This window comes from Panthera tigris, chromosome C1, assembly GCF_018350195.1.
Source record: "Panthera tigris isolate Pti1 chromosome C1, P.tigris_Pti1_mat1.1, whole genome shotgun sequence".
NCBI classification, from domain to species: Eukaryota; Metazoa; Chordata; class Mammalia; order Carnivora; family Felidae; genus Panthera; species Panthera tigris.
Window position 1 is genome coordinate 145829760 of NC_056667.1, and position 14728 is coordinate 145844487.

At 38.4% G+C, this 14728-nt stretch overlaps 1 protein-coding gene across 1 annotated transcript in view; it reads right to left on the reverse strand.

Moving 5' to 3' along the window:
- Positions 1 to 222: 222 nt before the first annotated feature.
- Positions 223 to 14728, reverse strand: part of LOC102956535 (cytohesin 1 interacting protein) — a 32609-nt gene continuing 18103 nt past the window's right edge. The window contains exons 7-8 of the mRNA XM_007078484.3: positions 5879 to 5945; positions 223 to 3047 (exon numbers count right to left, since the gene is read on the reverse strand). Coding sequence (XP_007078546.1) covers positions 2590 to 3047; positions 5879 to 5945 — 525 coding nt within the window. The 3' untranslated portion in view covers positions 223 to 2589. The remainder of the gene's footprint in view (positions 3048 to 5878; positions 5946 to 14728) is intronic.

Below are 14728 nucleotides of genomic sequence, written 5' to 3' on the forward strand. Positions count from 1 at the left end.
CTCATTTCAAAAAATAGAGTACCCACGTTTCTGACACCACAAAGGTGGTGTTCCTTTAGCCACATGACAGAATAATTTTCAATATGCTTCATTCAAATTTGGCTTCTCGATGCCATGCGACAAAAAATGCATTTTCACAACCAGTTATAAATTAGTGAAATCCACCAATATCGCATATTTGACAACTTTGGGATAAGCAAAAAACAAAGCACTTAGCTTTTCAATTATTTTCTCAAAAATTACATCAAAGTGAGTCATTGTGCTCCAAAAGATTAGAGAAATGAAGTCTTCTAAAGCCCCACTGAGGTCACAAGTCTGAAAAGCTCTGCTGTGAGAAATTTACCCACATTTCCACTGAACAGCTAGTTTTCTTACAACTTGTGAACACACAAAACATGAGATACCCTTCCTTCCTGTACTTTGGTTAAAAAGTGCTTTTCTTTTTTTCCAGAACATATCAAACTCTTGACTCTCATTCTTCTTACCTCAGACTATAGTAAAATTTGCTCTGTCCCTTCCCTGAACTTTTTTAGATTTGACGATTACTGTAAGGAAGATGTATTTAACACTTAAAGCCAGAAGAAAAGCAAATAACCTATAACCTGCTTTCCCAGATGATCTGTGGAAGTTCTTGAAACACTGATCACGTTGTAGAAGAATTTAAAGTCATCTTTCCTCAAATAAACATGATGATTTCTTTCCCCCGGATTTGGCAAAATAAGGTTAACAAAATACACTGCAGATGATCGTTCTAATCTATGATGGGAAATAAACAGTGTCAGGCAATCACAACTGGTTTGCAAGCCCTTGCTGAAAATAAATGTATTGTTAACCACGTAGCTATTAATGTGCCCATATTTGAAAACTAGCCTGTGGAGGCCAAGAGAAAGAGTTATTCTAAATGCGTTTGTTTTCTTTTTTACCAAAGACAATTTTTGTCCATGCAGAGTCTCTGAGGGGTGTGCTTTATGTATTCTCTGAGGAGTGGGGGTGGGGGGAAGTTCTGTGGTGATGACCACACAGAACCAGCAAAAGAGTAAACAATATCTCGAAAGACTGAAGATAGGCCAGAGCCAGAAAGAAATGGCTTTCGATGTAAGCCTCGCCCTTGGCCATGGGAACTTCTCTGAATTCCTCCTCCTTTCTGTAGGCCTAACACCTATCTAACAGGGTTGGATCACATGGAAAGCATCTTTAACCTGCTAGGTATTCAGTAAGTGGTACACAGGATTGTAACTGTTCCTGTGAAACACTACAAACTGCTTTTCATATGAATGATTCTCAAGCAGAGCCGACTGGATAATTCTAAGTTCAAATAATTAATGGAAAGCAGGTTCCAATTAGAAATCTTTTTATATTTTATTTTTTAACATTCATTTATTACCGTACAGGCTTCCTCACGCTTCCTTTTTTTTTTTCTCAAAATGACTCATTCTTTTGATTTAAGTGTGGTTCCACTCAAAGTCACCTATCAAACATCTCTTTCTCCCAAACACACACACACACACACACACACACACACAGCTTTAAATCAGTAAGGACTATTTATTACACTGTCTACTCTAGAATATAGGTCATGAGCAGCTGTATCACCAGAACAGAGTAACCATGGACTTCAAATGGATACTGAATGAAAATGTCATTGAAAGGCTAGAAGTAATGTGATACTAACATGACCAACACGCAAAAAAATGCTAAGGCAGTAACTGTGGAATCTATAATATAAAGTGAGGAATAATGCAAAAAACTCTACAGGAGAAAAATCCTTTTCCTGGCTTTAATTTTTCAAATTTCAGACATTTGCTCAAAAACAAAGATTACAAAGTTGTATGCAGGATCTTGAGAATTCTAGACTTGCCATCAAAGTTTAGGCAGAACAAAAGTTGAATCGCGTAAGTGACATTCTCACCTATTTTGGTTAGGCTGACTATAAAAAAGGCCGTATCATAATCTTCCTCAGCACCCCTATTAGACAACATGTTTCCATGGATCTCATGGATCTAAACCCTAATATTAACTTATATGCTTCCTGCTTTATTGTTGCTGTGTTTGTGAAACATAGCTATCATCTTTATTTATAATCCTTCACAGATTTAAGCAGAAAACGTTCAAAATTGCCTATTATTAAGCCTCCCTGGAGGCTTCTGATCTTAAGCAAACATAAGGTTCCGTGACCTACCAATGAACCTACGGAAGGTATCCCAAATAATTATATTCCGTCACTCTTTTATTTACACTTGACTCTGAAAAGTTCTCAGTTTTTCACATAGATAATCCAGAAAATAAATATAACCCTTGCCTTCACAGGCAGCATTAAAATGAGCAGGAATGTGCATTAATTTGTTATAGTATCTAACTTATGACTTAATTCCCCTACCTTCTGGTTATAAACAGAGCTTTCCTGGCTACAAAACGACTTAAGAAGCAAAAATCATGACATAAAAATTTAAATAAAGGTCACTATTGCCATGAAATGGGGTTTCAGTTTTGCAATCCCTCCACAGTTTCCCACCAGGCCGGGTGGAGTTGTTCTAAACAAGTCTAGAGATATTTACGAAATAAGCTAATACAAAAGGGCAAGACAGCCCATCAGAAGCGACTCTCTTCCTCTTCCACTGCACGGTGAAGGCCGGGGATGAATTTTAAGAGTTGTTTCCGGACACTTCCCCTTCTGCTTTTCCGGGGCAGGGTCCCAAATATGTTTGAGAAGTTGCCCTCCCACAAGGGGGACATGGACCCACTACTGGCAGTACTAATGCTTCGGTTCCTCCTCGAAGAAGACCTCTTCAGAAAATCGTCCCCATCCCTGGGGACAAAGCACTCATCATCTGTGCTCGTCTGTCGACTGAAGGCTCCCTTGCTTGAGTCCTCAGACACACACGTCTGGTAGCCATCTTCACTGTCCATCGTCATGGAGCTCAGACAGCTACTCTCGCTGGATAATCGATTCCGGTCCAGGAGGGCAGGGCTGGGCCCAGGCAGGGTTCCAAACAAAACTGATTCATCTATGTCCATGTTCTCCAAACTCGAGCAGTTACCTGAGTCACCTAGAATGCAGAAAAGAGAGTCTATTGTGGAATGCATATGAGCATCACTCCCTTCGAGTAAATACACAAAACTTCTCTTCAAAGGGCGCAAAAAAGAAAGAGTAAAAGTGAACAATATTTTTCACTGAGCTTCACCTATATGAACAAGTGACTTATTCTGAGGCCATTTGATAAACCTTGTAGGGGTGTTTCCCAAACTATTGTTCATGGACTAGCTTCCATGTAACAGTGTTCCACAGTCACAGAAATGGTAATGCTAAATGAAATAAATTTAAACAAGATTCTTCGTATAGGAACAGTTAAACTCATCTGACAGTATGCCAGGGTGACTTGTCAATCTCCAAGAATATAATTTCTTTTTTAAAATTTTTTAATGTTTTATTTTTGTTTTAATGTTTTAATTTGTTTTATTTTGGGGAGAGAGAGACAGAGCACAAACAGGGGAGGGCCAGAGAGAGAGGCAGACAGAATCCAAAGCAGGCTCCAGGCTCTGAGCTGTCAGCACAGAGCCCAACATGGGGCTTGACTCACAAACTGTGAGATCATGACCTGAGCCGAAGTCAGATGCTCAACCGACTGAGTCACCCAGGCACCCCCAAGAGTATTATTTCTTAAACTGAAGTGACTCTGCAACATTCACTAAAATTCTCACAGAAATGGGGTTCTAAAGAATATCTTTGGGGAAAAAAATAAAGAATATACTTGGGGAAATGCTGTCTTATGGACTTCCTCCATTTAGTTCCTCTGATTTTTAGTTACCGTATTTTTACTTATTTTTTAATTTTTTTATTTATTTTTGAGACAGAGGAGACAGAGCATGAGCAGGGGAGGGGCAAAGAGAGAGGGATACACAGAATCTGAAGCAGGCTCCAGGCTCTGAGCTGTCAGCACAGAGCCTGATGTGGAGCTTGAACTCACGGACTGTGAGATCATGACCAGAGACGACGTCGGATGCCCAACCAACTGAGCCACCCAGATGCCCCAAGGTACTGTATTTTTTAAACAATTATATAATTACTGTAACATAAGTTGAAGTATATGGGAAACACAGTTATATAACCTGCACCTATAGGCTGATTATAGAGAATTCAAAAGGTGTTTAAAACAGAAAAAAATACCTTCCAGCCTCAATATTCCTTGTTTCTTCCCAGACTACTTTAACACCTAAATGCTCTGGAATGCTACTGTGCCCAGAAAACATCCCTGTCCTGAAATAAGTAACAATTCATTTGTACAAGTTGAATTTGATCGGCTTAGCTAAATTTGTTCATCAACCTTTCTCTGTATCTGGGCTCTCCAAACTCAAATTTTAATTGCACACCAACATCCATCCTGTCCATACCCCACTTGCTTATGTACTACCTGAGTTGGTTGGTATGCTGCTGAAAGAAAGGGGATTAATTGTTATACCAGCCTGAGAATGACATAATTAGAAGGTGACTCTGCTTCAGGAAAAGAAATAGAAGAGACTTTATTTTTCTATTTGATCTGCAAGGTTCAATATGTGAGCCCTGCACTGACTAGTCATAATGCTTTCCTTTTTACTAATAAAACCTACTTTACATCATCTGTCAACGAGGTGATGAATTCTTTTTGATTGGAAAGCCATTGAGAATCTCATGCCTCGTGTATTTATTCTAGGCCTAGAAAAAGTAAACTAAAGAAGTCCTTCAATCTTTCAAAAAGAACGTACAAAAGTGGCTTTATGCGGAGTTGTTTCCCTTAATCCTGAACAAAACACCTTGTCCGTACAAGCCTGTTCCTATAGAACCCCAGAACTGCCTGTACTTATTAGACCAAACCCCATCTCCACTGCAGAATGCTCCAGAAGGGGAGGCAAAGGTTTCCTAAACACTCTCAAGTCTACAGAAATCCAGGAGGTAGCTGGATTTTTATACCTCTGTCCTGCTAGGACACTTCAGACCCCCCCCCCCCACCAAAAAAGAATCTATTAAGAATTGTTTTAATATTAATTTTAAAACATACAAAAGAGAAGTAACTTATATATAAATTTCATTTAAGAGAACAAAATTTCAACACAAACCTCTATGTCATACATTAGTGCCTAATTATGAATTAAATGTCTTTTTTCCCATAAATAAGTTATGACTTGAAACAGACATTCTGGGTTATAAATGGAGACTTTAGCTCAGTGTTATCTTAAGAAGATATAACCTATGTTTCACACCCACATACCTAGTGGTTTCAGTGAATTATTTGTATGTGCAAGTTCATTCCTCAGGTTACAGGAGTCACATAGCAAATGTCGCATCAACAATTTTTTCAATCAACCCATTCCCTTCAGAATTCACACAATTGCGAGAGCCATGCATTGACTATTGGGATGATCATTCTGATTTCTGTCTTGGGTTTATGGGCCAAGAAGAAGAGATTCTCTGCACTCATGTAACTTGTATAATATGAACAAATGACAGGAGCTCTACCCAAGAAGCGTGCTACCATTCCAGCTTCCGTAGTTTCTGAGACTCACACAACCCCCGAGCCATAAACATTGTCAGGAATTTAACTCATCCACGGCTCTTCTAAAATCTCCACGTGCCTCTTGCAATTGTGCACATGCATGTGAGCATGTGCATGTTTTCATGTGCCGATGTGTTACACGTATGGAGGAGAGGAGGTGACTGGACTTACTCACCCTCCAGATACATAGGTCACTCCAAAAGTCATGACAAAAAACATACACTAGCATTCCTGATCCATGCCAGACAATTTTTTCTTACAACGATGATAATCTTAAAATAACGTAGAGGCAGAAATACAAAAAAAAAGATGAATGTTAGTGTGGTTTCTGAACAGGAAGTCACATTTACCATGAAGCAGACGCTGTTCCTGTAACTGCAGAGATCTGAACTCCACCCATTTTTTCTTCAAGGTTTGCTGATAAAGAAGAGAAAAAGTGTTAATTATTGGGAATCCCCAGTGAAGGTAGCAATTTACTTCTGGGTGTTGAGATTTGTCATTAATTTTTTTTTTCCTTTCTTTCTAGCACTAACAAACCCTCTCATTCATTCAGAAGATTATCTTCTATACAAAAGGGGGATATTGGGAATGCTACTTTCTCAAGAAATAATCCAGTAGCACCAATGAGTTTAAACAATCGACAATAGAAACAATGACTTTTTTTTTTATTTTCATTTGTTTTAAATATTACATAACTGATTGTTTGGGTCTGTGTCCATTTTCTAGCTGTTGAGGCAAGGATTTACCACCTAGGCTTCCCCCACGCACAAGATGAAGGCATTCATAGAATCCAGACCCTGGGATTGTCATGAAAATTAAGTAAGTTAGTAGATGTAGAATGTTTGGAACAGTGATTACAACTTAGTAAATGTTCAGTAAATGCCATCATTCTATAAGCCTGGGGCATTAAACCAGTGTTTTCTGCTGCACACCTATTTATCTTTCATACCAAAAAGGGGAAGCTGGCCTGTCTGAAAGGCTTCCTTTGGAGGGCTAAACTTAGAACACTGCTAATAAGGACCCTCACTTAACTGCTTCCTTCCTTGGCTGCTCAGCACGAGAACAGCGTCCCAAGGTGGGAATGAAGTGGCTGCTGTCAGTCAAGACTGCTCAGGAGACCTGGCCTAACCCATCAAAGGGGCTGAGGTGAGGAAAATCAAAGCCAGCCAGGCAGAAACCATCTGACAAGGATAGCTAGAGGCTCATTCTCCCTCACATCCTTTGGCCTTTACCCTACCCCAGTCCTTGCCTGTTGCCATCCCCACAGCAAGCCCAGCAGGCAGGCACAGCTCAGATTTGCCTATGGCCGCTTCATCCCAAAGGAAAGGCAGCCTAGTTGGAAACAGGCACTGCTCGGTAAGAAACAGTCTGGAAGAGGTAGATGAAGGCTGAAAAGAAAGAGGGAAAAAAGCACATCTGGAAGGGGAAAGCCTAAGGAAAAGAAAATAATACACTTACAAGAATATCGTCGAATGCTTAAGGGAAGAATGGCTTTCCTCAGTTCAGGGACTGAACAATCAGTGGGCGGGATTTTCCAAGCCTTGGTAACAGTAACACTAAGCATCAACCCTTAGGGTTACCTATATGATATGCAAGCACTAAACCAAAGCCATAAAATGCCTGGCTCAGTTGATGTCTTGTTTTTTCTACATTATACTTTAGTCAGCGTGTCTACGAGATGGCCAGGCTACCTGAATTACAGCTCCTTTTATTTGTGCAAACTGTGGTCCTATGAAGGTCAGAGTTAAGGACCCATGGAGAAAAGAACTAGGATCCAGCGCCTTCCTCCTTACAGGGGTCTATCTCCTGCAAGAGAATAGAGTCCAGGAGAGGAGCACGGCATAGGCTGACAATCAACACTAAACACAGAGAGAAGCTTGCACTTGCTTTCAGAAATACAAAGTCAGGCCTTGCCAAATAGTTATTTTTTGTGAAAACAAACGTTTTAAAATATCTAATCCGTTGATTTGGTCCAGTTATCTAGGCACGTCATCATTTAAACCAAGAAAACACCAGAGTAAAGAGCAGATGTGTCAAAGTGATTAAGAGTTTTTGGTCTCTGTGGAAGCTTCCCCATTTTCCTCAGAATCTGTTTCTGCCTGTTCTTAATATTACAGTGGTATATTTGGACCAACGAGAGCTCTTGCCATCAGAAGAAAATGAAAGCATGTGGGAGATCTAACCCTACTGGGCCCTATTGCCTCAGTGTACCTAGCTCAGGGCCTGGTATGCAACAGCTGCTTAGTAAATATTGGTTGAATGAATATATCAAAGGATGGCTTCCTGAAATCAAACTCAACTCTCACAGACGGATATTTTGAGTTGGATGTATTTCCAACGTTTCCAATATACGTGAGACATACAGCTAAACATTTCCATCTTTACGACTTTTATAAAGTGCTCTCGTGGATAATACGCGGTTTAATTTTCCTAACTGCCCTACGAAGTTCGAGACTAGAAAATAAAGGTGCAATGTACCAAATACTTCCCAAGGGCTACGAACCCAGTAAAAAGCAGAGTTAGATTAAAAAGTAGCCCCTCCAGCTAGCACAGTGGATGTGCTGTTTTCATGTTAAACATCTGAATCAGAGGTCCTGAGAAAGGGAATCCCTGAAGCCATGGCTCAGAAGGGACCACTCTTTCTAAAGAAGAGCTTGTGGCCTCACAGAGTCTTTGAAAGATCAGTGCGTACTTATGTGGGACCCACAAACTAAATGTCATTGTGGGAAGGGGAAGCCAACTTGACCCTGGTTACACGTCAGATCCAGACATTTCTGGCTCGTGACCATGAAAATGAGGCTGAGAAAAGCTGCTAATGGTGGCTATGGCTCATGTAGAACTGGAGCCTAAAGAGGCAATTGTATAAAAATGCAGCCTCATGACCTGAGCCAAACAGGACACTAACCCTCTAGAAGGCATCCACACGGCCAGCCCTGGCTTGGGATTGGGAGCCTTGAAAGTGCAGGGTGGAGGAAACCCAAGCACAATATTGAGTGGTAAGGGAGAGACCACCATATAAGGGAAATGGGCAATATAAAGTCCAAAGGTATGAAAGACTAGAAAACCGATTGTCAGCACATGGATTCTCTCCAAATAAAATGAAAACGAATGTCCAAAGAAGACTTTAAAACAGGAATATTTATAATCCTCTGAGGAAGAAATGAAACCAATGTTGATCAGAACAAGAAATCTGAAACAAAGAAGTAAAACGAGAACGGATAGACATGAAAAAGAATGATCTGAAAGTTAAAAATTAATCCTGGGGCACCTGGGTGGCTCAGTGGGTTAGTCGTCTGACTTCAGCTCAGGTCATGATCTACCAATTCATGAATTCGAGACCCGCATCAGGCTCTGTGCTGATAGCTCAGAGGCTGGAGCCTGCTTCAGATTCTGGGTCTCCCCCTCTCTCTGCCCCTCCCGTGCTCACTCTCTGTCTCTGTCTCTTTCTCGAAAATAAATAAGCATTAAAAAAATTTTTTTAAGAATCAATTAATCCTTAAAGCTGGATGGAAATAACTCATTCTATACAGCATAAATACAACATTACTGAAGAACTAAACAAGAACCTAACAAAGAAGATAAAGTGATACAAAATATGAGTGGTTAGGAAGCAAGGGAAATAAATCAAAAGATTCTAAAATATGTCCAACATGAATTCCAAAAGATAATTCAGGGAATGGTGAAGAAGGTATATTCAAAGAGATCAAGATGATAGTTTTCCAAAACTGAAGAAATTCATAAGTCTTTAGATTGAAAAGATAGTGCATTTTTTAAGCAATATAAATTTAGAAATGAATCCAGACCTAGTCACATTTCAGTGAAACTTTAGATCAGCAAAGACAAAAGAACATCTTAAAAGTCACCAGAAAAAGACAAAAGATTGCCACAAATTGAAATACTGGTTTTTGAAAAGACTCAAAAATAGAAAATCCTCTAGAGTACCATAAAAAAAGGCATAAAAAGTAATACAAGTAAAAATGGGGACATAATCCTTCTTGTGAAGAAAATAAAAATATGAGAATAGAATTTTTATTATCAACTTATTCGATAAATTTGAAAAATTTGAAAATTTATTAACAAAAAAATTAATTCAATAAAACTGACTCAAACAAAACAAACAAACAAAACAGAAATCTTTAGAAGTCTTATAATTAATAAGGAAACTGAAACAGAGTTTAGAAGTATTCTCACCAGAAAAGAACCTTAAGCCCAGATGATTCAGATAGTTACAAGAATTCTAGCAGAGAAGAAAAGGGGAAGATTCTTCCCAGCTCACGCTAAGAGTCCAGAAAACATGATGCCAAAACTAAAGAAAGATAGTTTGAGAGAAGAAAACTGCAGGCCATTTTACCTATAAATGAAGCTACCTTCAAAAATCCTAAAGAATATCTTAGCAAATCAAATCTACAATTATATAAAAAAAAGATTGTAAATTATGACTAGGTTGGGTTCTTCTAGAAATGCAAGAGTAGTTTAACATTAGAAAATCTTTAAATGTCATTTGCCATATTGACAGATTTTTAAAAAATACATAAACAGGAGGGGTGCCTGGGTGGCTCAGTCGGTTAAGCATCCGACTTCAGCTCAGGTCATGATCTCGAGGTTTGTGGGTTCGAGCCCTGCATCAGGCTCTATGCTGACAGCACGGAGCCTGGAGCCTGCTTCGGATTCTGTGTCTCCTCCCCCTTCTCTCTGCCCCTCCCCTGCTCACACTCTGTGTCTTTCTTTCTCTCGATAATAAATAAATTTAAAAAAAATTTAGAAATACACAAACAAGAATAATACATGCAGAAAGCAGTGTTTGATAAAATTTAATACACAAGCACTATAAAAACTATCAGTAAATTTGGTATGGAAGGGAGCATCCCAAATCAGAAAAGTATATTCATAGAGAGAGCTCGTTCCTAATAGGAACAAGTAGGAATTCCCTTTAAAATCAAGAAAAAACAAAGATGCCTATTATTACAGTTTCTATTCAACACTGTATTATAGACTATAGTCAATGTAATGAAGAAAGAGAAACTGTTATTCTCAACGGTTACTATCTTCACAGAAAACCCAAAATAACCTACAGATAATTTGTTTAAATGATATAGTTTAGCAATAGTTCGAACAAGATAGTTTGAATGACAGCATAAAAATTGACTTTATGTATCTATACATCAACCTCAATCAAAACATTTATTTTTTATAACGAAACTATAATACAAACAAAAGTCATTCATAGAAAGGGATACATCTAGCGAAAGACACACAGGATCTACTTGTGTAAAATTATGAGACTCTGTTGAAAGAGATAAAGAAAACAATTAAAAATGGTAAGATTATGAAAACTTTTCCTCTAAGATCAGGAAGAAGACAAGATGTCCACTCTCACCACTTTGATTCAACAGAGTGGAAGTCCTCGCATGATAATCAGACATACAAGGAAATAAAAGGAATCCAAACTGGTTAAGGAAGAAGTAAAACTGTCACTATTTGCAGCTTGTATGACACTATATATAGAAAACCGTGAAGATTCCACCAAAAACTATTAACACTAACAAACTCAGTAAAGTTGCAGGAGACAAAATTAAAATACCGAAACCTCTTGCATTTCCATACACTAATAATGAAGTAGCAGATTATAATTGCATCAAAAAGAACAAAGTATCTAGGAATAAATTTAACCAAATAGGTGAAAGACTTCTACTCTGAGAACTGTAAGACATTGATGAAAGAAACTGAAGACAACACAAACAAATGGAAATATATTCAATGTGCACCCTTTGGAAGAATTAATATCATTAAAATGTCCATACTACCCAAAGTAACCTAAAGAGTCAATACAGAATACAGTCCCTATCAAAGACAAACAGTATTTTGTAAGTTTATTTATTTTGAGAGAGAGAGAGAAAGTATGAGTCGAGGAGGGGCATGGAGAGAAGGAGAGAGAATCCAAAGCAGGCTCAGCACTGTCAGCACAGAGCCTGACATGGGGCTCGAACCCAGGCACCATGAGATGGTGACCTAAGGCCAAAGTCAGATGCCCAACAAACTGAACCACCCAGGCACTCCATGAATAGCATTTTTTAAAGAACTAGAATAATCCTGGGGTGCCTGGGTGGCTCAGTCAATTAAGCACCAGACTTCGGCTCAGGTCATGATCTCATGTTTGTGGGTTTGAGCCCCCACATTGGCTCTGTGCTGACTCCAGAGCCTGGAGCCTGCTTTGGATTCTGTGTCTCCCTCTCTCTCTGCCCCTCCCCTGTTTGTGCTCTATCTCCCTCTCTCTCTCAAAAAATAAATAAACATTAAAAAAAATTAAGGGGCGCCTGGGTGGCTCAGTCAGTTGACCATCCGACTTCGGTTCAGGTCATGATCTTGCGGTCTGTGAGTTTGAGCCCCGTGTCGGGCTTTGTGCTGAAAGCTCAGAGCCTGGAGCCTCTTTCGGATCCTGTGTCTCCCTCTCTCTCTGACCCTCCCCCGTTCATGCTCTGTCTCTCTGTCAAAAATAAATAAACATTAAAAAAATTTAAAAAAAGAACTACAATAATCCTAAAATTTGTATGAAACCACAAAAGAACCCAAATAGCCAAAACAATCTTAAAGATGAACACCAGAACTTGAGGTATCACAATCTCAGATTTCAAGATAAACTAAAAAGCCAAAGTAATCAAAACATTACACCAGCACAAAAATAGATACATAGATCAATGGACTAGGATAGAGAGCCCAGAAACAAACCAATACTTATATGGTTAATCAATCTATGACAAAGGAGTTAATAATATACAATGGGGAAAAAATAGTCTTTTCAGTAATTGGGAAAACTGGACAGCTACATGCAAAAGAATGAAACTGGACCACTTTCTTATACCATATAAAAAATAAACTCAAAATGGATTAAAGACCTAAATATGAGACAGGAAACCATAAAACTCCTAAAAGGAAACATATGTAGTAATCTCTTGGACATTGGTCTTAAAAACATATTTTTGGATATGTCTCCTCAGGCAAGGGAAACAAAAGCAAAAATAAATTATGGGGCTACAACAAAATTAAAAGCTTTTGCTCAGCAAAGGAAACCACCAATGAAGCAAAAAGGCAACTGAATGTGAGAAGATATTTGCAAATGATATATGCAACAAGGGGTTAATATTCAACATATGTAAAGAACTTCCATAATTCAACACCAAAAAGCCCCAAATAATCCCATTAAAAATGGGCAGAGGGCCTAAATAGACATTTTTTTCCAAGGAAGACATACAGATGGCTAATAGACACATGAAAAAAAACACTCAACATCAGTTATCATCAGGGAAATGTAAATCAAAACCACAATGAGATATCATTTACATCTGTCAGAATGGCTAATATAAAAAACCCAAGAAATAAGAAGTACTGGGGAGTATGTGGAGACAAAAGAAACTTCATGCACTATTGGTAGGAATGCAAATTGGTGCAGCCACTGTGAAAAACAGTACGGAGTTTTCTCAAAAACTTAAAAATAGAGAGGCGCTTGGGTGGCTAAGTTGGCTAAATGCCCCACTCTTGATTTTGGCTCAGGCTATAATGTCACAGTCCGTGAGGTCGACCCCCAAGTAGGGCTCCGCACTAACAGCTTGGAGCCTGCTTGGGATATGCTCTCTCCCCCTCTCTTCGTCCCTCCCCCACTCACGTGTATGTTCTCTCTCTCTCTCTTTCTTTCTCTCTCTAAAAATAAATAAACTTAAAAGAAATAGCCAAGATATATAGGCACCCTAAGTGTCCATAAATAGAGAAATGGATAAATGGTGTCCATAAACAGTGGAATATTATTCATCCACAAAAAAGAATAAAATCTTGCTATTTGTGACAGCATGGATGGACCTAGAGGATATTATCTAAGTGAAATAAATCAGACAGGGGAAGACAAATAGCACAGGATTTCACTCCTATGTGGAATCCAAAAAAATTCCACAATCAAACAAACAAACAAACAAACAAAACAAACAAACAAAAAGAAACAGATTCAAAAAATACAGAGAACTGGTAGTTCCCAGAGGGGTGGGGAGTGGGAGGATGGGCGAAAAAATGGCAAGATCGTCTGTCACTAAGAAAACTCAATACCATACAAATGTCAAGCATTTTGAAATTGAGCTATCTACATAAAATGTGGTATCAATCAAAATTCTAAAATGTACTTACAGAACTTGACAATCTGATTCTAACATTTAAATAGATGATCAAAGAACCAAGAATAACCTGGAAGTTTTGCTCAACGGAATACCAATATTTAAGGTAAAATAACTGAGTTTGAGATAAACAATGGATTGGAATACGGAGCCCATAAGAAAATCCATGCATATATGAAACGTGCTTGAAAACAGAGGCTTCTCTGCAGTTCAGTTGGGGGAAAAGACGGACTATAAAATAAGTAGTACTGAGAGAACTGAGTATTCATATGAGAATCAGAGAAAATTAGAATCCCATCTCAAATCACATATAAAACTTAACTCTAGATGCATTCAGAATGCAAGTGTAAAAAAGAAAAACTTTAAACCTTTTAGAAGAAAATATAGAAAGTGCAGATTACCTACAAAAGATAAAAAAATAGGAGATCTTTCGTAAACAAAAATATCAAAGGCGCAATACATTTAAAGTGCTCAGGAGACAGAGCATCAGCTAAGAATAATTCAGTCACCTCGCAAAACTCTCCTTCAGCAGTAGCAGTGAAAGATTTTCTTGACAAAGAAAGACCTACTTACCCTTGCTAAAAGCAAGTACTACGGCAAAAAAAGAAAGTAAACCCAGAGGTAAGGAACAGAAAAAAACAGCAAGCAGGCCAGTTCAACGTATGAGTGTATTTGTTCACTACCAGATATCTGCAACAGAAGCCTGTAGTTTTTCTTTCTAAAAGTTGATAAAATTCTCCAAAGGCAAGCAATAATAAGAAAGATGGGGTCTTAAATGGACATTTAAACATGTTAACGTTCTTATGATGTTCTATGAGAGGATGGGTATATTGAAGAAATTCATGCATCATTTAAAAAATAGGTAAGTATGAATATTAAAACTTCAAGAGAAAACATTGAAGGAGCAGAAATTGCTTAGAAACATGAAATGTGTTTTTTACAGGAGAATACTTTATTCCATGAAATATAGTCCTATTTGATCAGTCATACTTTAAATAACACCACCAGTTTATTTTGTACATTTCTTTCCTTTTTCTACAAAAG